Genomic DNA, 21,106 nt, shown 5'->3' on the forward strand with positions numbered 1-21,106 from the left:
GGGGGGGGGGGGTGGAGCAAAACCGGGAAACTAGATGAGATACAAGGCAGAGGGTTTATCACATAGCATCAATCACTGTGTGACTTACGGGGGAGGAAAAACCAAACTCACCTTTGGGACAGGGACAGAACTGAGAGTGAAACCAAGTAAGTATCAGAGGTAGATGGACACAATGGGATTTTGGAGGGAAGAAGTTGTCATTATGTTTTAATTAAATAATTACATCAAGGGGCGGCTAGGTGGCGCAGTGAATAGAGCTCTGGCCTTGGAGTCAGAAGGACCTGAGTTCAAATCCAGCCTCAGACACATAACACTTACTAGCTGTGTGACCTTGGGCAAGTCACTTAACCCCGATTGCCTCACCCAAAAAAATAAAAATAAATAAATTTTTTAAAAAATAATTACATCATTATAACAACTCACATGTATATAGCCCTTTCAGGTTTACAGTAAGTTTTCTTTTCAACCTCACTGAGTTACTAAGAATGGTGACACCAAAAAATATGAAGTGAGAGGAAAAAAATAAGATAACTATCCAGAAATTTTTTTCTTTGGGAGGTAGACATCAAATAGCAAAGCTTTTTCTCAAGTGGTTCTGAGAGAAGTTCCATAACTGGAAACCTGAAAACAAAAATAGAGCTGAGCCCCAAGGGAGATGACTGGAAAAACTGATCAGTGTGATGGCCATCATCCATTAGATCATCTGTATTTCTGGTGAGAAAAGAACTGGGAATGAAGGGTGAGAGAGGCAAAATCAGAGTGAAGGATGGAGAGATGTTCCATTTTTTTAAGCCCTCCAGGATGAAATGTGGTGACATAGCAGAAAGGGAAGTTGATTGGGAACTGGACTTGAGTTTGAGGTCCCAGTTCCACTACTAGAAAGCTGTGAGACCTTAGGAAAATTACTTAAGCTCTCTGGTCCTCAGTTTTCTTATCTATAAAGGGTAAATTCAGATTAGATGATTTCAAAGGTTCCCTTAGGATTATAGATCATAGGATCATAGATTTTAGAGATAGAAGGGGCTTTAGAGACCATCTTGTCCCTCGTTTTAAAGATGAACAAACTGAAGTCCATAGAGGTTAAATGGCTCACCCAAACTCATACAGCTAACAGGAAACATAGTTTTGAGTCTATAACAAACAATTTGCCTCAGAGTTTTCCCCATGTTTCTATCACTCGAGACAAGGGATTTTATAGATACTTCCTATTCAAGTGGGTGCCACATCCCAAAGTAAAGAAAATGTCTTAATTAAAAAGAATCTCAATGAAGATTTCTGGTTTTATATTCCCTAGTAACCATCATAATGCCTGGTACATACTAGGTCCCAGTTATGACCCTCACAATAGCTGTGTGACCTTGGGTAAATCACAGGATCACTTTGCCTGTCTTGGTTTTAGTTTACTCATTTGTAAAATGTGTATAACAATAAATATGTCATAGGATTATAGATAGAGAAGGGACCTCAGAAGCCATCTAGGCAAGCACCTATATTTACAAATGAAGAAACTGAGGCCCAGAAGTGGAATTTGAACCCAGGGCCTTGGAATCCAAAACCATGCTTTTTTCCACTTATACCGCTTGCACTACCTACCTTGTTATGAAAATCAAATGAGATAAAGAATGTCTGCGGAGCCCCTTGCAAATCGTAAATGTATGTACTGTACGTGAATCACTTTTTAGTCTATCCTTAGCTTTTTCATCAATAAGGTCACTGAGAAATGAGGTCTCATGCTCCTAATATTTCTAAAGGATCCCTTTAGGACAGGGTCTGTCTCCCTTTCTCTGTGTCCCTCTCCCAAAGATTTGTAGAACTTGCTTGTATAATAGCTATCCTTGTAGCCTTTATTATTTTTCCATTCAAGTTTGCATTCCTTGAATCAAAGAAGAGCTGGCCCTCTTTAGAGCTATATACAAGGAACCAAAAATGCCCCTGCACCTTGAAGGAGTTTCTATAAAGTCTTGTGACACAGTGAGGGGGTTGGCACAGGAAGATTGACCTTCGGGAGAGGGACATGGCTCTGGGTGTCAGCCAGTGAGTATATCCTATACATACCATTTCTTTGCATAGATCCAAGTACAGGAAGATGCATAATCATAGATGCTGACCATCCTGAGGTGGAGCAGTATCTTATTCTGAGACTGGGAGCCTCCAGCATTGAAAGCTCTAACCTCTTAGGAAGAAGAGGAGGATGGAAAAAAATTTGGAAATCAAAATTTTATTTTAGAAAATGAATGTTAAAAATTGTCTTTGCATGCAATTGGAAAAAATGAAATGTTATTTAAAAGGGGGGGAAAAAAACTCTAGCCATAAAAATATATAGATTAAGAGGGGAGACGATATGAGGGATGTGACTTTGAGAGCTAATATAGAGAGAGCACAAAAAATCCTGACTAAGAAAGGAGCAAGAAGGGAACAACAGAGAACATATGTTAATAGGATACTGTAGACTTCACCAAAAACCTAAATACATCTCACAAAGGAAGTGTTTAAAAATGCTATTTATTAATAGTTTCTTCTCTCAAACCTTACTTCCCATAAAAGGGCCAGCTCCCTAGCTGTGGTGTATAAGTAGAAAGGGAGGGATGAAATTGCCCATTTTGCTGCAGTAAAAATCACTGTCGGGAGCACAGCAAATTTTAAAGCCTCCTTTGGAAAAGGAACTAGGCTGATTGTTGAAACAAGTAAGTTCTGTGAGATAACCTGGCTTGCATTTTGCTTAAGGGAAAAGATATTTCCTAATAAAGGATGAGATGTTATTTAAAAGAGGAAATAAATTAGAACTGATAATTTGGTATGTTCATAATACTATTGGTCAAGGGATTCAGGTTAAGTAGAGGTGAAAATATAGTAAGTCTTCACAGACACTCTGTGAGAGAGACTTATTTTCCGGATTTAGCATTATGTGTAACATTGGGTCAGATTATTGTGATTACTAAAAAAGAAATGGTGTCTTTCTGTTACTATCTCCAATTTATCCTAACTCTTGTTTGTACATAGTTTTGCGTGTTGTCTTCCAGGGTACCATTTTGTAAAGGGTCATGTCCACATGGAAAGGCAAGACCTTTACTCAGCTTTATAGCATATTGTACAGTTATGATAATGTTGTATATTCTTATTATACTTTTACAGTTTTTCAAAGTACTTGTATGTACATTATCTCTTGCCTGTCCATTCCTCCTTGGATATAGAATGAAAATAGTTCAATTTAATAACTTTCCTAAATAGAACTGAAAGACCCATATCCCTCCCTGAGATGTTTCTCTAGTATAGAGGGTGGGGGACCACCCTAGTAAATGAGGCAACAAGAAATACATGAATGAGTCACAAATGAGTCACCCGAGAATCTTATTCAGATATAGAAAAGGACACATTGGCTCCAAGTCATGCTACACTTGTGTTTTTATTTTATGTCTCGGTAAAAAATGCTGAAGATGTTCTCACTCTGCCTCAGCCGTGGCAAAGTAAGAAAGTGATAAGATGGTGCCTTCTTCACCAAAATGGCAGAGATGAGGCAGATCAATGGTGGCATATCTATCCATTTGTATACAGATATACCTCGCCCTGAATGGATGAAAAAGCATCTATGTACCAGGCACTATGCTAAGCCCTGGAAATGTAAATATAAAAAGTGAGACAGTTCTTATCCTCAAGAAGATCACTTTCTACCTAACAGGAGGGATTAACATATATTGGGGAGTGAAGCCAAGAAAGTTAGTATTGGTCTGGGAAGTCACAGAGATGGTATTTTGTGTTTTGATATGGTAATATGGTGTTTTGACAAAATTTTGGACTTCTAGGAAATTGTGAGAGGTTATATTTATGAGCAGATAGATATCATAATAAGAAAAAATAATAGCCAGTATGGCACTGATGGTATGATGGATGAATTTAAAGCCATGATTTCTTCATCTCTAGACACCACTCATTACAAACATCTTTTGGTTTTCTGGATCAGCTTTTTCTGCTTTAAGGATCTGGCAGAAAGGTAAAACTCTTGATACAGCTTAACACATTACAGCCTATCATATGGTGGGGGCAGTACCTTAGCTTTTTTGTAAGGCAGTGACCCAGAGTGTGAGCTATGGTAACAGCCAATATTTTTTTGGAAAGGGGACCCGAGTGACAGTGCTGCCAAGTAAGTATGGGAGCTCTTGTTCATGTTTACCCCACACCTTGCACCAATACCAGACCATGCATAAGTAGTTGCCACCTTCTAGGGCTTTTTGCCTGTCTCATTTTTTTGTCTGTCCCTGCTTTCCCATATCTTTTTGCAGCATCTCTGATCTCTCGTGTGAGATTTATAATCCTTTTAAAAACTGACCACAGTTCAGGACCCTGTATGGGTATGAAGTCAAGAAATCAGAAAATCTCTTGGACTTCTCTGAACAGTGACATACAAATAGGATGCAGAATCACTAATATAGAAAAGGAAATAACTATCTCGTTCTGTAAGTTCCAAGTGGCTTAGAAGCAGTTTGAAAGCAGTGACCTTCACATAGCCATTGAAGTAGACAAGATGTTGATAACACTGTAGTGTAGAGAACAAAGACCTGGGATTCTGTCCAGCTCAGGCGCTTACTGTGACAGTGGACAAATCACACAGAATCAGAGAATTTAGACAGGATCTTATGGATCAAGTCCAACATCCTCATTTTACAGAGGACACTGAGGCCCAGAGAGGTGAAGCATTCCCAAAATCATATTAGTGGTAGATAACAGAGCCAACACTCACACCCAAGTCCTTTGATTCCAAATCTAGGGCTGGTTTCACTAACCCCAGCCTGTCTGCCCATTTGTCTTATTTATCTGACAAATCAAAAAGAGGTAAGAAAGGAACAGGAAACTGAACATTCTCAGAGATGATCCTTGGCAAACTAAATATTGGTTCTCATCCCCCTCAGCCCATTTAGAGGACCCTTGGATACTTTTCCTAAATGATTGAGTGTTTCTTCTGCATACTAAGGTTCCCAGTTTCTCAGTCCTATAACAGTATGCCATCTAAACATGTTTTACACTCAGGACATTTTCAGGAGTTGTGTTTCTTTTTATTCCTCTGCACTTGGAATAGTGGAGGAGTAATATACCCTATCCAGCCCACTGAGCTCTGCTCCCCAAAAACCCAGCAAGAAAAATGCTTCTACAATGAAGTTGGGAGCAACTGAGACAATTCTAGATAACATTCTTGAAATCTGGGTGAGTTGATAAGCCTAATTCTGTGGGTCATCTTTATTCAGTCCATATTGTGATCAGTAAGGAAGGGAGACCCAAAAATTGGAGGATGAAGTTATTGGGGATGGGGAGAAGGACAAGGAGAGGCAAAGGGAGACAGACAGAAAGATGGAGAGATGGAGAGAAAATAAGAAAGAATGAATATTGTGGTGTGAGATGGCTTATTGCAAAGACTGCCTTTAGGGTATATATCTAGCTGAAGCTACATTCTCATACATGGGAGAGAAACTAGACTCTTCATCTATCCATGTGAGTTTCAGAGAAATGATACAGGAAACTTTTCAGACAGAGAGGATTATGAAATGAGCCCTCTGAAAGGGATCTATGACAAGTTCCTTTCCACTGATAAAGGAGTTTTGTGTTGTCTAGGGGCTGTTTACTTGTATCTTTCATGCTGAGAAGATAATCTAATGAAATTATTAGGAGTGTATTGGGAAAAGGTTTTGTCTACTGGTTTCTGAGCATGTCTCTAGGCAATGAGGCCATTTTCCAAGGTTTAGCCTTTGGAAAAGAAACTTCTTTCCTCAAGTTGTGAGGTTCAATATTTGCCACCACACCCCTGTGGCCTCCAGACCCTTGGGTTTTCTTCCATGCAGTTTCATAAGTGGATATCTCCCTAGACTATGCCTGTAAAATCCTATAGGGACAGGTGCCTTGCCTCAGGGGAAAACAAGTCTGGGTTCTAATAGCTTTCTGGAATAAGACTTCCTTTTTCTATCCCTCACAATGAGCCTCCTTGCCTCTGGTGACTGTGGCACTGTTTCTACACTCTCTTTAGTATCTGGGACATAAATTATATTTTAGTCATTTAAAGAGTGACAAGGAAGAGATTGGTGTAATGAGGGAGAGGGGATTTAGGAGGCATTATTATGATTAAAGTGACACAGAAAACTAAGTTTTCTCAGTAGCTAGAGCAACAGCCCTGAAGACAGGAGGACCTCGGTTGAAATGCAGCCTCAGACCACATATTTGACACTTACTAGCTGTGTGACCCTGGGCAAGTCACTTAACCCCAATTGCCTTTAAAAAAAAGAAAGGAAACAAAGAAAACTAAGTTTTATGAACAGAACAACCATGAAATAAGTCTGTATATGGGATGTGATATATGGAAGATGGGCTTAGGCAGCCATCTTGTGATGCAAAGTGCAGGTATTTTGTAATGCTTTGAACCAGAGTGCAAACACTGGAGTTGGAAATCTCATCTGGGGGACTGGGACCAAGCTTCAGATCTCTGCAAGTAAGAGTCTTATCTTCTACTTTGGTCAAAGGTCCAGGGAAACCTAGTTTGTTCTCACAGACTCTAAGTCTAAGCTTGTGCTTCATAAGCTCGTTCTTCATAGCTATTCATGAGACCTGAGTAGGTGAAGTCTGGCTACTTAGCCACTGGTTCAAAGAATACATTCTGTTCTTTTTTGTTTGTTTGTTTACTGTTTTACTGATACACTTTTCTTATTCTATATCACTGTCACTTCTCACTGATTCAGCCCACCCCTAATAGAAACCCCACCTTGTAACAAATAAGCAGAGTCAAATAAAACAAATCAACACTGGCCACATCTGAAAATAGATGCCTCATTCCCCACCTATGGTTCAACACATGTCTGATGATTAGGGGCAAAAGCCTGCTTCACCACTGGTCTCCTGAAGTCATGACTGGTCTATCTGTTGGCAAGGTTTCTGAAGTCTTTTAATGTTTTGTTTTGTTTTGTTTTTTATGACTGCAGCAATCATGCAAATTGTTTTCTGGATTCCACTTACTCCACTGTGCCTAAGGAGGTCGTTTTCTAATAGCAATGTGTGATTATGATTAGGGGGCAGGGGAAAAAGAAAAGGGTGGTAAAAGGGATCAGCTCCTCTAGCATTATGATAATATACTGATGACCTGTCATCTATGGCCAGTTGAAACAAAAGATTTTTTGCAGAGACAAAATAGGACTATGAATCAGATTTATTTGGCACCATCTGGTTGTCATTAAAGGAGATAAGTAAGCTCCTTAAGGTTCCTGAGTTTTTGTCAGCCATTAACAAGAACATTCTAGGTCTAGCTTAGGATTCCACATCTTGAGAGAGATGTAGAAATAATGTTTTTTAAAGAAAATGAAGAGACTGGAAAATGTAACTGAGTAAATATCAACAAAGAAATGGGATGAGTTTCTTGGCCTAAAAAGGAGAAGGCTGGAAGGGCTTTAAAACTGAACAAAAACATTTGGAGAGTTATTTTCCATTGGGGCCTCCACTAAAGTATATTACAATGGAAGTCTCATTCTAATATTTGTCTTATCATGATGGCTACATCATGACTCAAATGGTTCTCAAATGACCCAAACAGTTCTCAAAGCTAAATCTGGAGAGGCTTATCACCAGAAAGACTGCCAAGTCAACTCATGAAATGAATGCCTAAGATGCGGAGGAGTTGTGATCTGAATGGGCAGAGGAGGAGGGAAGTAAACAAGCATTTATTAAGTGCCTACTATAGGCTGTGCTAAGCGCTTTATAAATATTATAAACATAATGGTGAATTCACAGCTCAGAGGACTATCTTTTGAAATATTTTGTGATGCTCATTTCCTCCACTAAAGTCCTGCCCTGGTATCTTATTATGGTATAGAAGTGACACTGGATTCTCAAAGACTGTGCCAACACAGCACAAGTTCTAGTAGGTCTTCAGCACACAGGAAAGGCATTGAGTATAACCCCAATGATGGACTGTACAGTTGTTACCCCAAAACCAGCTTGACTAAGTTCAAAGAGATTCATCACTATGTTAGTCAGAGTGATGATTTAGAAAAGCACGACCAATGGCTGAATACCATAGTTATAGAAGGGCTGAGCTCTGTATCAGTGGAAAGAGTACTCATACCAATGAAATCAAAACATTAAAGTATATTGAAGACATTGCATTTGTGTCTGCCATCTAGATTAAGATCAAAACAGGAGTTTTCACTACAGCAAAAGTAACTTACATTAAACCTTTGAAAGTAATCCCTAACACTGAGAATCCCTTTTCCTTAAGATCCTCAAGAACTGGTTGGAATCCCATCTCTCAAAGTGCAGTCTTCCTGTGTACTTCTCCAGGTCACCTTGTTTTCATCATAAAACTCTCATGGTCCAAAATCCATCCCTTTCCCTGCCTTGTTCTGGATCTGTGGTGCTCACTGAAAACCCATCACATTCCTTCAGGATCTTATGGATTGTAATGGAAAGAGCACTTAAGACCAAAGTCTGATTCTTGGCTCCATCCTTTAGCAGTTGTATCATCCTGGGCAACTCACTTAATCTCTCTGAGCCTCAGTTTTCTTTTCTATAAATAAGGATAATAACTTGCACTACCTACATCACAGGATTGTCTTGAGGAAAGGAAAATGCTTTGTAAATTTTAAAATGCCAAATAAAGGTGAGCCATTCTGGGATACAATTTGGAAATTCCTCACCATCAGGATTCCAATGGCCATGCTAACAAGGCAGCAAAGAGGGGATGCATAACCCTTTAGCCAAAAGGGCTCTGATTCCAAATGTAAACATCCATCCCTCCTACCAAGACCAAAAAGAGAAATTGATTATTATCTGATAGCTTTCTCAAAAACAATGCATCTTTTCATATCTTTCCAATGAGCCTTTTCTCCTTTTAAAGTTAGAGCTTAAGGACAGTAGTTTTTGTAGTGTATAATTCCACAGTGGGTAACTGGAGGAAACTACAAACTTACTTTTGGAAAAGGCAGCAAAGTGGTCATTATTCCCAGTAAGTAGACCGCAAAGTTGAGTGTCTGGGTTCTGCCTGAGCTGCATGTAATTGTCTGCATCAATATCTGCTTTCAACAATTTTTGGCTGCATCAATATCTGCTTGCAAGCAATTACTTAAGATGTGCTCTGAGCACTTGCCACACAGCAGTCTTGAATGTTCAGTGATTTGATCAAATAGATTGAATAGAATCATAATAATTAGGCGGAAACACTAATGATCAATTTAATTCAACAAATATTTGTCCCAAGTCAACTATGTGCAAAGCACTACCAATTTTTTTAATGTGTCTTAGAATTACAGACCCTTAGAATTCATCTAATCCAACCTTCTTGTCTTACAGATGAAGAATCTGAGTCCCAGAAAGTTTAAATACTTTACTCAAAGTCCAATAGCTAATTAGTAACTGAACAAGGACAAGAACCGGGTCTCCTAATTCCTGGTCCAGTGTTTTTTCTAGTTATTTCTCCAGGAGTGAGTGGTAAGGTGAAGAGAGGTCCACAGAATGCTACATTACACAGAATAAGTGGTTAATAAATATTTGAATCAATAAATGAAATGCAGCAAGGGATTCTAGAAACTCTGAAAGGGACCCCCAGAGCCTCCATTCTCCTGCCTTCAAGAATTTATATAATTCCAGATAGATGCCTATTCTTATTTTGAAAAGTCTTCTCCAGAAAAATAGATTCAATGACCTCCAAGAATCATTACTGTTTCTTACAATTTATAGCCCTGTTTTTAGGTTTCTAGCATCTTGAAAGTCCTTCCGGGCATCATATCTGAATTCTCCCTGCTGCAATAGCCAAAGGAAAGATAATTTTTTGAGATCCTAGAGGTTGGAGATAAAAAGTGGAACAGAGAATGTCCCTTCCCACATCCATCTAGGCTAGTAGGAAAAGGCAAAGAGTACATGTAAAACTGTTACCTGCCATGCACATCTTGAAGGTAATGATAAATTACCCTTTAGAGTAGGGACCAGGCTGACCATGCAGTCCTGTGTGATACAAATAATCACCACAAATGATGAGGTAGGAACTAAAAGGAAAACCAGACAGTGCTTTATGGCAAATGAGAACCAGACATTTTCCACTCTTGGGAGGTTCCCCAGTTTAAATGATTTCCACTTAACACACCTAAGAAAGAGGCACCAGTAGCAAGCCAAGCATATAGGAATGAAAACAGGACAATGTATGTCAGGGATTCTTAACCTTTTTGTGTGTCATGGACCCTTTGCCAATATGGTAAAGCCTATAGACCCTATCTCAAAATAATGTTTTTAAATAAATTAAACTCCATGATATTATAAAAGAAACCGATTATATTGAAATATAGCTATCAAATTTAAAAAAAAAAAAAGTTCACAAACCCTAGACTATGTCCTTGATTTAGGGATATGTAAAAAGGATGCCAGATGCTCTGTGCTTTAGAATAAAGTCAATGATATCAGCACCAGATAATCTGAATATTCTGGAAACTATTTAAATACCTCAGGAGAAGAGTTGAATTAACAGGCAAATATAAATTCACTCATTGCAACAGGGTAGCTAAATTCCCTGGCATTAATAATAAGCATGTTTAACATGACTCCTATTTCCAATATGATAATCATTTGACTACAGTAGTGTTCAAAGGATCATAAGTCTAGGGACCTTAGAAGTCATGTTCAGTCTAACCCCCTCTTTTTTACAGGTAAGAAACATATAGCTCTGAAAAACTTTACTAACCTGCCCAAGGTCAACAGAAAGCTATAAAGTCTAGATTGCAGACGCTCTAATGGGGATGATTCTGATCCTAGCATTGGGGAAGAGGGACAGTGGATACACTAAATCTGAATGAACTTTTCAAGGCTTGGTCAGTGCTATGATAATACCACTAATGTTCCTCTCCCCTTACCCCTACCTCCTTAACACTAAACTTCTCAAGGGAAAAATATTTCCTAAGGGAAGAAGAGAGCCAGGCAATGAAGGCTCCCAAGGGTTTGAAAGTAGTTCTTGACACATAACTCTATTAGGAAGGAGTATCATTGTGAAGGTTACTACAAAGACTTCCCCTGCTGTGAGAAAGCAGGAGGTAGCGACAGTCTGATATTTGGATCTGGGACCAGGTTAAGCATCTGCCCAAGTGAGTGAGTAGGTTGGAGTAAAGGAAGATAATGGTAATTAAGCCTTTTATGCCCAAGATGATGGGTTTCCTTCCTTTCCATAGTAAATTAGAGTATGTCAGGGTAGCAACTGATATGATGTTTCTCCCAGAAATTTTATAAAACCAGAATTCAGTATTTTGGAGTAGAAAAGCTTTATCCGCAGGCTGGATATTAGGAATGTAAATGGTAGAATAAAGGAGAGTCACTCTCTGAATACCTTGGGGGAATGATTTTGGACAACTCTGTCTACCTTGTACTGGGAACATCTTCAAAATTATGGATTTACAAGTATTTCTATGGAATGACAGGGAGGAGGAAGAGCAGCTAGTACCTCTGGGAAAAACTGAAAATGGAATAGTAATCACTTCTTAACCTCTGTTAAGAAATATATGGGGCCAGCTGTTTTCTGTAATGCTATGTCTGGTGGTGTAAATACTGGAGAAGCCATAGGTAAACTCACATTTGGAAAAGGCACCCAATTGACTGTCATGTTTGGTGAGTCTTCCTTCTCAAGGGAACTATAGGATTCAGACCTAGAAGGGATCATAACATGTCCAGTAAAGGCCATCTAGTCCAGTTCACTCATTTTAAAGATAAGGAAATGACACTGAGAGGTTAATTGAGGGAATGGACCAATTAGTTTTGGTTTTTGTATCTCCAGCAGCTGGCACAGTGGCACCTAGTCAGTCAACAAGCATTTATTTAGCATTTAATTTATCCCAGGCACTCTGCTTAGCGCTGGGAATACAAAAAAAGGCAAAACATAGACACTTAATGCTTATTGACTGGTCAATTGTCGAAGGTCATACATGTAACAAGTTGAGTCAAGATTTGAATTCAGGTGCCCTGATTCACAATCCACTATATCAGATGATTGAGCTGTCAGCATATCCAATCTCACAAGTCAATATCAATCAGCAAGCATTTATTAAGCACTTCTAATATGCCAGACACTATACTAAGCACTGGGGAGAAAAAAAAGAGAGAAGGAAAGAATTCCTGCTCTTAAAGATGAGATGCTAATCCTTAGCTATTGAGTATAATGAATATTCATGTGTTCAGTGGGGGGGGGGTTGTAATAAGTGGGCTAAGGAATTCAAGTGTCTGCTGTGAGGATAACCTTTGGAATGGCCAACAGCCCTAATATCAATACTGACTGCTTAGATTTGCCACAAATAACTCTTCCTCAAGCATACAAAAGTGATCTTAATGAATGGTATTTATTTAGTACCTACTATTTGTCCAACCTTATATTAGGTACTATGGGGGATTTTTTTAAATCATAAGACATGATTCCCTCCCTCAAGGAACTTACAGCTGAGCCAAAACTAATACACATAGAGTAGTAAGATTATAATAAATTGTTAAAATATTGTAAGTAAGTACAGTAAGAGTAGGGAGGCTAAGGGTGAAGCTTTCTTGGAAGCAGTGGTGGTGAAAAGAAGAGCATTCTAAGCTCAACAGCGTGAGCATGGAAAGCAGAGGTGGGAAGCAGTGATTTTCTTGGTGGGGAGGGGAAGCATGTACAGGGAATTTTGAAAATAAAATTGAATAGAGAAAAATAGCAGACTTGAAAAGCTAGGTAGAAAAGTTGACTTCCTTAGAAATCCCAAGGGTAGAGACAATAGGAACACCAATGTCTTGAAGTGAACAGAGGAGTCTAAAGCCAAAACTCTCCAGGCAAGAATAAGAGAAGCAGTCAGGGCCAGAGCTAAAAATACAGTACTAGTCTGAAGCAGAGATCTCAGAGGGCCCATTTACAGATACTGTCTCCTTTTTCTTGGAAAGAAGTTAGCCTACTATTTAATAAAGTGGGTAACTGGAAGTTTCTGTAATGGAGACATGGGAAATGGTAGATGGAAGATCCAACAGCCAACCTATATTTGATAAGAAAACTAGAATGATTGCAATACAAGCTAATCTTCATTCTTCATTTTCTATATATGGATCTATTGTCCATCGGTACGGTTGTAATGAGTGAGTCAACACAGCATGATATAGTTTGAAAGAATTCTAGATTTGGAATTGGAAGACAAGTTCAAATCCCATCTTTGCCACTTACTTATTGCCTGTGTGATTTTAAGCTAGTTATTTCACTAATCCTGGCTTCAATTTCTCAATCCTGGGGCAGCTAAGTGGCGCAGTGGATAGAGCACTGGCCCTGAAGTCAGGAGGACCTGAGTTCAAAAACAGCCTCAGACCAAACACTTGACACTTAATAGCTATGTGACCCTGGGTAAGTCACTTAACCCCAATTACCCCCCAAAAAAATTAAAATCAATTTCTCAATCCTATAAAATGCGGGAGCTTGACCATTTGGTCACTTAACCCCAACCAGCTCCAAATCCTATGATTTTATGTAAGCTATAAGACCTCTGCTGAGAATACAAGCTTGATCTAGGCCTACGGCCAGTGTTGCTAACTCAGATTTCTGAGTTCCTAGGACTGCATAAACATATGTATATGTAGCATAAACACTATGTGAGCTGTAGACCACTCAGGCACCTGTTATATGCCCAAGAAGATCTAAAACATAGCTTTTTGGTCATTTTCAGTTGGACTAAAATAGTAGATTGGGACTTAGATTAGGGAAACCCCTACTGAAAAAAATGTGTAGCCTTGCCAAGTCAAACAACTTCAGTACTCACAGTTTTTTATCTAGCTCTTGTACAAAATCAAGTAGCACAAAAATTTGTTTGGTTTCACACTCAACCAGCTGAAAGTGTTTCTTCCATCCTCCTCTTTTCGTGGTGCCCTTAATCCGGTCTTTTCTTCCCTTCCTTATGTTATATCTAATCTTAGTATAGTCTGTATTGCCCATTTTAATCCATAAGCTATTTGAGGGTCAAGTCAACAAGCATTTACTAAGCATCAAGTATATGCCAAGCACTAGAGGGGTGGGGGAAGATACTAAGAAAGACAAATACAGCCCCAGCCCTCAAGAAGCTCGTGATCTAATGGTGGGGGACAGAAGAGACAATACGCAAACAACTATGTGTAAACATTCTTCATCCTTGTATCTCCACCATTTAGCATACTGTCTTGCACATAGTTGGACTGACTTGGAGTTTTGGAATAAGGTAGAAAGGGGAAAGAGAATGTTTGTTTTTAAGGAAGACATTGGGCTAACGGAGAATGAGGGTGAAAATGGAATCTATAAACTGAAAAATTGGAACTAGTTCGGGGAGTGGCACCCAACATACTGTACCAACCATGTGAGAGCAGCAACAACTCTGCACACCCCAGTATTCCCCCAACCTGGAGCTGAGCCCTCATTTTACCACATGCCCAAATGAACAGTGGGCAGATGTGGGGAGGCACAGAGAGGTAAAGGGCAGGCCCATTAATTCACATGCGTCCAGCACAGAATGCAAAAAGTGAAGCTAAAACCATGTGACTCAGGTCTGGTCTGGCTGCCACACAACTCTGGGAGCCTCTGAATTGCTTAGTCTGCTAAGTGGCTGCTTAGGGAGCTGCTGAAAGAAGCCTTCCAAGGGACCCCATTCCTAGGGCCTAAAGTAAATTAGGAAGCTGACCAGTAAATCCTGTAATGAGTTCTTCCTCTCTCTTAATTTGCAGAACTTGAAGATGTTTGTTGCAAGTATAAATGCTCCTTTGCTCACAGTTTAGGACCATCCCCCATTCTCCAAGCACTAGCATCATATAACCATGCTACATAGAGGAGAATCTAGCCTACATTTAAAGACCACAAGAGAAAGCAGTTATGTAGGCTCTCCCACAATCCATTCACATGCTTACCAGTCCTCTCTAATGAACACTCAAAATCTTTCCCACTTTTTTTCTACTTCCTTCTTAATCTATTAGTGCAGATGGAGAATTATCCTAAACCCTATCTTTTCCAAGTTCAACAAACACTGTTCCTTTAGGAAGTGGGGAGGGGTGTTTACTTGGAAAAATGTAGACTTAATGAATAATGGTAATAAAAAACTTACATGGATATATAAAATGCTTTAAGGTTTACAGACTTGCCTCACAATAATCCTTAGGGCAGGTAACAGAATGTGAATATACTCTTCAAATATCTGAATGGTGCTAATTTGTAGTAGACTTTTCCACCACCAACTCTATCTCCAAGTAGGGATGGCCCTGTGCATAAAGGTCATCTCTCCAGTTTGTTTTTCATTTGACTCAGCTTCCCTCATCTACGCCTAGGGCTGGTTTCCACAGGTCTCAGCTCTGCAGGATGTTTATGCAGCCAAGACCACAATGGCTTAGTGTGTGCAGTATAAGGTCTGAGCAGAAAAAAAGCAGGCAATGTTGCTGGCCTGGTGGGAGGCCTTTGGGCACAGGAGAATCAGACCCTAACTCTGTTCTACTCTCTGGGTGGCCTGGATTTGTTCATTTTTCCCTTCAAACTTCCACTTCCTCTTCTAAACATAGGAAGTTGTGAAGAACACACAGTGAGAATCTTTTAAAACCCTGAATATCTAAAAAAATGCTGAAGAAGTCCCAGAAATAAATGGAGAGTACAGCTCCTACTTATTCCACAGGAGTACATTTGTAAAGAAAAACTGTTAGTATTTTTATTACTTATATATGAAATAGGTTTTTAAATGTTATAGTAGAGCCATGAGGCATATACCATAATAAGTTATTGGGATAGAAATCTCTTAGTGACAGGACAGGTATTCCAAATTGGCTTTGATACATAATCCATAAGTTTACCCCATTTTTGACATCACAAGGATACCTATGGGGAAAACAAGACATTCATCAGTCATCCATCACTCCCAGCACATGGCCAGTCCATTTCCTTCATGTCATCCTTTGTTCCAGATTTTCTCTGTAATTGCTTGGTTACAATGTATTGGCTCTTCACATCCACCATTTGCCTTCACACCCACCATATGCCTGAGTGATACACATATTTAGTTCTTGGATTGACAGTCATACAGTAACACCTATAAATATTGATATTGAAAAATGGGACTGCTTCAAGGAGTCTGGGGTCATTAAAGGATTTCACAACTGTAACTCAACATTCTCTCCTCCCCTTTTCAATTCCAATCCCAACTCATTGTCCATTTGCAGTATCTTTCCTTAATAATATATAGTGGTTGATAACCTACATAGGTAATAATCTAACTACAGATAATCTAGATAAATATCATAATCTGGATAATAATCATTATCTTTACCAAACTACAGGCTATTCAGTCTCTTGGTTAGAGATTTTGGTCTAAGATTCTGGCTCCATTTCAACATATTTCATAGTATTTTTTAATTTTTATTACTATCTTTGTTTTTATGTCATTCCAAATGTCATTCCTTCATTTCCAAATATTCTCTACCACTACCCTTCACAAGAGTCATCTCTTGTAACAAAGAACAAAAAAGAAAAAAAGGAGGAAGGAGAGGAAGAAGTTCAGTAAAACAATATACATAATGTTCTATACACCCCAGCCCCCATTTCTGCAAAGAAAGGAAAAAAAAGCACACTTTGTCGTCTCTTCTTGAGGGCCAAGCTTTATCATTATAACCGTACAGCATCCAGCTCTACGTATTTTATTCTTTCAGTATACATTGTTGTATTCATGGTGTTATACCATTTTCCTGGTTTTGCTCATTTCATTTTGCACAGCAGTTTATATGTTGTCTTCCCATGCTTCCCTATGTGCATCATATAAATTGTTTCTTCCTCAGAACCTAGCTTGTTGAGTGGCACATAGCAGACACTTAATACGTGCTCACTGATTGATTTATATTGAAAGAATATTACATTACATACCACAATTTTTTTAGTCATTCTTCCAATTGATGGATGTCTGTTTTGTTTGAAGTTATTTGCTACTATAAAAAATGCTGCTATATTTTGGTACATATAGGACCTTTCTTTCTTTGACCTTGAGAGGTAGTATGTAATATCTAACAATATCTAACTAACCACAGGATCTCTATTATTTATAATAATTATTATCTCTAGTTTATAAAATCTGAAAATAGTATCTTCTGAGAAGGGTGGATTGACCTTTTTTAGACACTGGTATTCCAAGAGTTAACACAAGGTAAGAAGGTGCAAAAAGATGGGGGAAAAGCAGCATTTCTTGAACTCCATGTCTTTTCTGTTCACAGATATCACGGACCCTCAGCCAGCTCTGTACCAACTAACAAGCCCCAAGTCAAGTGACACTTCAGTCTGCCTCCTGACAGACTTTGATTCTTCTAATAAGTATGCAAATAGTAACGACTCAACAGTGCTGGAGATGATGACAATGGAATCTAAGAGCTATGGAGCAGTGATTTGGGGTAGTAAATCAAGCTTCAATTGCACAAATGCATTCCAGCAAAACATCGTCAATTTGACTCAACCATCAGGTCAGTATAAAGCCTTTCCTAGAAAGATGAGTTTCCCTATACTGTAGGGGTTCTGCTATGGTTCTACTCCAGATAAAAAGCTTCTAAAATCTTTTTCCATTCCATAGTCTCTACTATGGGACATCTCTAGCTTATATCCAAGTAAAGAGCGCATTTACCTTGTACCTTTATTTCTAAGAGGTCAGGAGATCAGTAAATTTTTCATTCCTACTAGCCCAATGGCAATCCTTTCTAAGCTATGGCCCCAGGGGAAGGGTGGGGTAGGGGGAGGATGCAGTGTGAAGTTTGGTAGTAAGAGGTAGTCTTGATCTAAAATGAGCCATGAGATGTTGTAGAGAATACTGGCTCTTGACCACCATGTGTGAGTCTTTCTCCCAAGAGCTAAAGGTGCTATGTCTATTTTCCATGACACATGAACTACGTATATCTTCCTAGCCTACAGATGATTTGGGATGGGCAGAGGTACCACCCAACTTGAAGATCCATAAAGGTGATTCTGTTTGTTTCTATTTGCAGGTTCCACATGCAAAGTCAAGGATGTAAAGCAAAGCTTTGAAACAGGTATGTACCAGAAATTATGAACTTCCTTAATACAGAACTGGGTAGGAGATGAAGAAAAAAAATGCATAGTAACCCTAAAAAGGACAGGAGAGGGCTACAGCCAGGAGACCTATCTCAGATAAGGGTGAGGGAGTAAGAGCAACACTTTACACTCTGTCTGAGTGGTCTTTTGTTTTCTTTCCAATCACATTAGGACTTAGAGCTAGAAGAGACCTTAAAAGTCATCTAATCCAAGAATTCTTAACCTGGACTGTATGCAAAGGGTCTATGTATAGATTTCAGGTTGATAAACTTGCATGGGGGAAAAAAATACATCTTGATTTTACAAACTTCCAACTGAAATTTATCATTTCCTTCAATTATGATTCTAAAAAACATTCTGAGAAGGGGTCTATAGGCTTCACTATACTGGCAAAGGAGTTCATGACACAAAACAAAAAGAACCTCTGATCTAGCCCAACCCCTTCCTTTTACAGATAAGGAAACTAAGAACTAGAGAGATGAAGTAATTTTTCAAAGGTCACTCTCCTCCCATGGTCTTTATTCTACCTTCTTGGTGCCCATACCCTCTGAAGCTGGGTTCCTACTAGACCAGTTATTCACTTAACGGCTCCTGAAGTCTCTCAGCTTTGTTGTATGTGTAGCCAAAGGGAATTACTTATTAACAAAGATGAGAAACCATTGAATGATATGATTGGAATGGGCTAAACTATAACAAACCACTGGACAGCTGAGTCAACACTGAGGTCATTTCCCCTCAGTAACTATGGACCATTATCTCCTTAGTTTTGTTTTTGTTTGTTTGTTGGGGGAGTGGAGAGGGCGTAGGCAAGTGGGTTCGTTTGTTTTTTGTTTTTTTAAGTTGTACTCATTTCCACTGAGAAGTCCCTGAATCATTCATTGACTACCTTCCATACATTTGCTTCAGGTTGTGTTGCCTCTTTGAATCAACCTATGTTGCAGCCTAATGACCAGAAGTCAAATAACCAAAGGGGTTTTCCTGAGTCTACAAATGCTTCAGGTCTGAAGGTTAATGGAAGGCAGGCACTGCATGATATTAAAAAAACAAAAAAAACCCTGGATTGGAGAATTAAGGTTTTCTTTCACCTCTTCCACTTACTACTTGTATGACCTCATGAATATCACTTGACCTCAGTTTCCTCATCTGTAAAATGTGTTGGTCTAGAACTAGATAATCTATAAGGTCCCTTCAAGCTCTAACAGCCTATAGTTTAGTTTAGTAGATGAGTGACTATTCACAAGGTGGGGTCCACAGTTAGGAGGAGAGAGAAACCAAGGGATATCATGGCCAGTCCTCACCAGGCTGATGACTGCCTGGTAAACTCGGACCTTCCTTAGAGAAGAGTGAGGCCTCATCAGGCAGTGGGTACAGAATCCCAAAAATGGAATCCAGTAACCTTATGCCAACTTGGTTTTCTAGATAAAGATTTGAACTTGATGAACATGTTTCTGATTTTTCTCCGTGTCATCTTCCTGAAGACTGCGGGATTTAACCTGCTCATGACACTTCGTCTGTGGTCAAACTAAAGTAAGTAATGTATCTTTAGGGGTGGAAGGGACCAGAGATTGGAGGGAAGGGTTGGTCTAGGTATTCTTAACAAGTTCTAAGAACAAGTATGGTCCCACTTAAAGTGGTTTAACCCATCACACTTTCCTACCTCATACTACAAGGTACATATATTAATAAGATTAGCACTCAAAATTTCCATGGTACATTTTTCAAATCACTCTCATATCCATTATTTTATTTGGGCATTACAAAGTCCCAATAAGGTGAGCAGAGAACAAGTAATCCTCATGTTACAGATGAGGAAACTGAGGCTAAGCATCTTGCCTAAAGTTGCAATCCCTATTCCTTCAGCTTAATCAAATTATTATATCTTATTAACCAATGTTAGTTGTTTGTGCTGTGCCTAAGTATAGGTATGCTGTGAGTAACACTGTCTCCGCCCCTAACGGGACTCCAGGCTAAACCACTTCTATCACAGCACCAAAGAATTGTAAGTGTTCTACCTGCCAAAGACGTTAATATTCCAGTGACTAATTTCCCTACTCTCTTTCTTCATTCTAGGTCTGACAAGAAAGTGGACTTCAAACTTCTAGCTCCTTTTTTCTTCAGCTGCCCCTCTCCTTTAGCATGAAATGGAAATATCTGCCAAGACCCTGATGAATGAGTATATACATAGACTCTCTAGGCCAACAGGAGATACCATAGACTGGATCCTACCATGTATTTGGGATACCAAAGTGGAAAAATCTTTCCAAATGCCAACCCAACCTTTTCAGTTCCTTCATTGCTGTTTTTAACCTCTGTCATTTAATGGAGATGGTAAAGGCATGACCAAAGACTTTTCTGACCATGAAGAAATGCTACACCTGCATCTTCAACCCTCTTGAGAAACTTCCAGAAGAGTGGAGGAAAGAACATTGTAGGTTCCTAAAGGTCCCTTAGAATCTCCAAAACCCTTTAACTCCTTGGAAAAACTGCCCTCTGACTCCTCCTGCTTCCCTTCTCTACCCCTGCCCTGCATATAAGTGAGGATTGTAAGAAGTTTTTATTTTTTTAATAGAGTTCATTTAAAAATCCATTTAATTCTTTCTATTCTTATGGAAGAGATTATATAATTGGATAAGACTAACTTTACCATGTATCTGAGCTGCATTGTATTCTGCCACCTAGCCAGGTTGATAGACTTTATTAAAGGTGCTTTTGGAAAAGCAAAGACTGTGATGTTACGTCTCTGGGTTATGTCTCTGGTATCATTGACCTGGATGGAGATGATCACCAGCTAAAGAGTGAGGGGGAAGAAAAGAAAGTATCTCTTCCATATGCTTGTTGAAATAAAGCCAGACAGACAGATGGTGGCTTTACAACTTTACCTCATCTTGAAATAACTTTTAGAAAGCACCCACATAGAATGTCATGCTGAGTGCCATTAAGAGCCCAGTTAAGAGCTATGCTCCCTGTGCTCTAAAACTTAGGCCATTATCCCCTAAAGCTTCCAGCAGTGGGAGGCCAGAAAGACACATCACGGTGGATAGAAGTAGAAGGGTGACATACATGAGCTTCAGA

The 21,106-nt window shown here is 39.2% G+C and overlaps 1 protein-coding gene across 1 annotated transcript in view; it reads left to right on the forward strand.

The window, feature by feature from the left end:
* The window catches only part of LOC114028696, a 468,075-nt gene extending 447,319 nt beyond the window's left edge, over positions 1-20,756 (forward strand). Inside the window, exons 4-7 of the mRNA XM_027842976.1 lie at positions 17,209-17,451; positions 17,968-18,012; positions 19,454-19,561; positions 20,105-20,756. Coding sequence (XP_027698777.1) covers positions 17,209-17,451; positions 17,968-18,012; positions 19,454-19,560 — 395 coding nt within the window. The 3' untranslated portion in view covers position 19,561; positions 20,105-20,756. The remainder of the gene's footprint in view (positions 1-17,208; positions 17,452-17,967; positions 18,013-19,453; positions 19,562-20,104) is intronic.
* Positions 20,757-21,106: the final 350 nt, after the last annotated feature.

This window comes from Vombatus ursinus, unplaced genomic scaffold, assembly GCF_900497805.2.
Source record: "Vombatus ursinus unplaced genomic scaffold, bare-nosed wombat genome assembly UNPS02014894.1, whole genome shotgun sequence".
In the NCBI taxonomy this organism is placed as follows: domain Eukaryota; kingdom Metazoa; phylum Chordata; class Mammalia; order Diprotodontia; family Vombatidae; genus Vombatus; species Vombatus ursinus.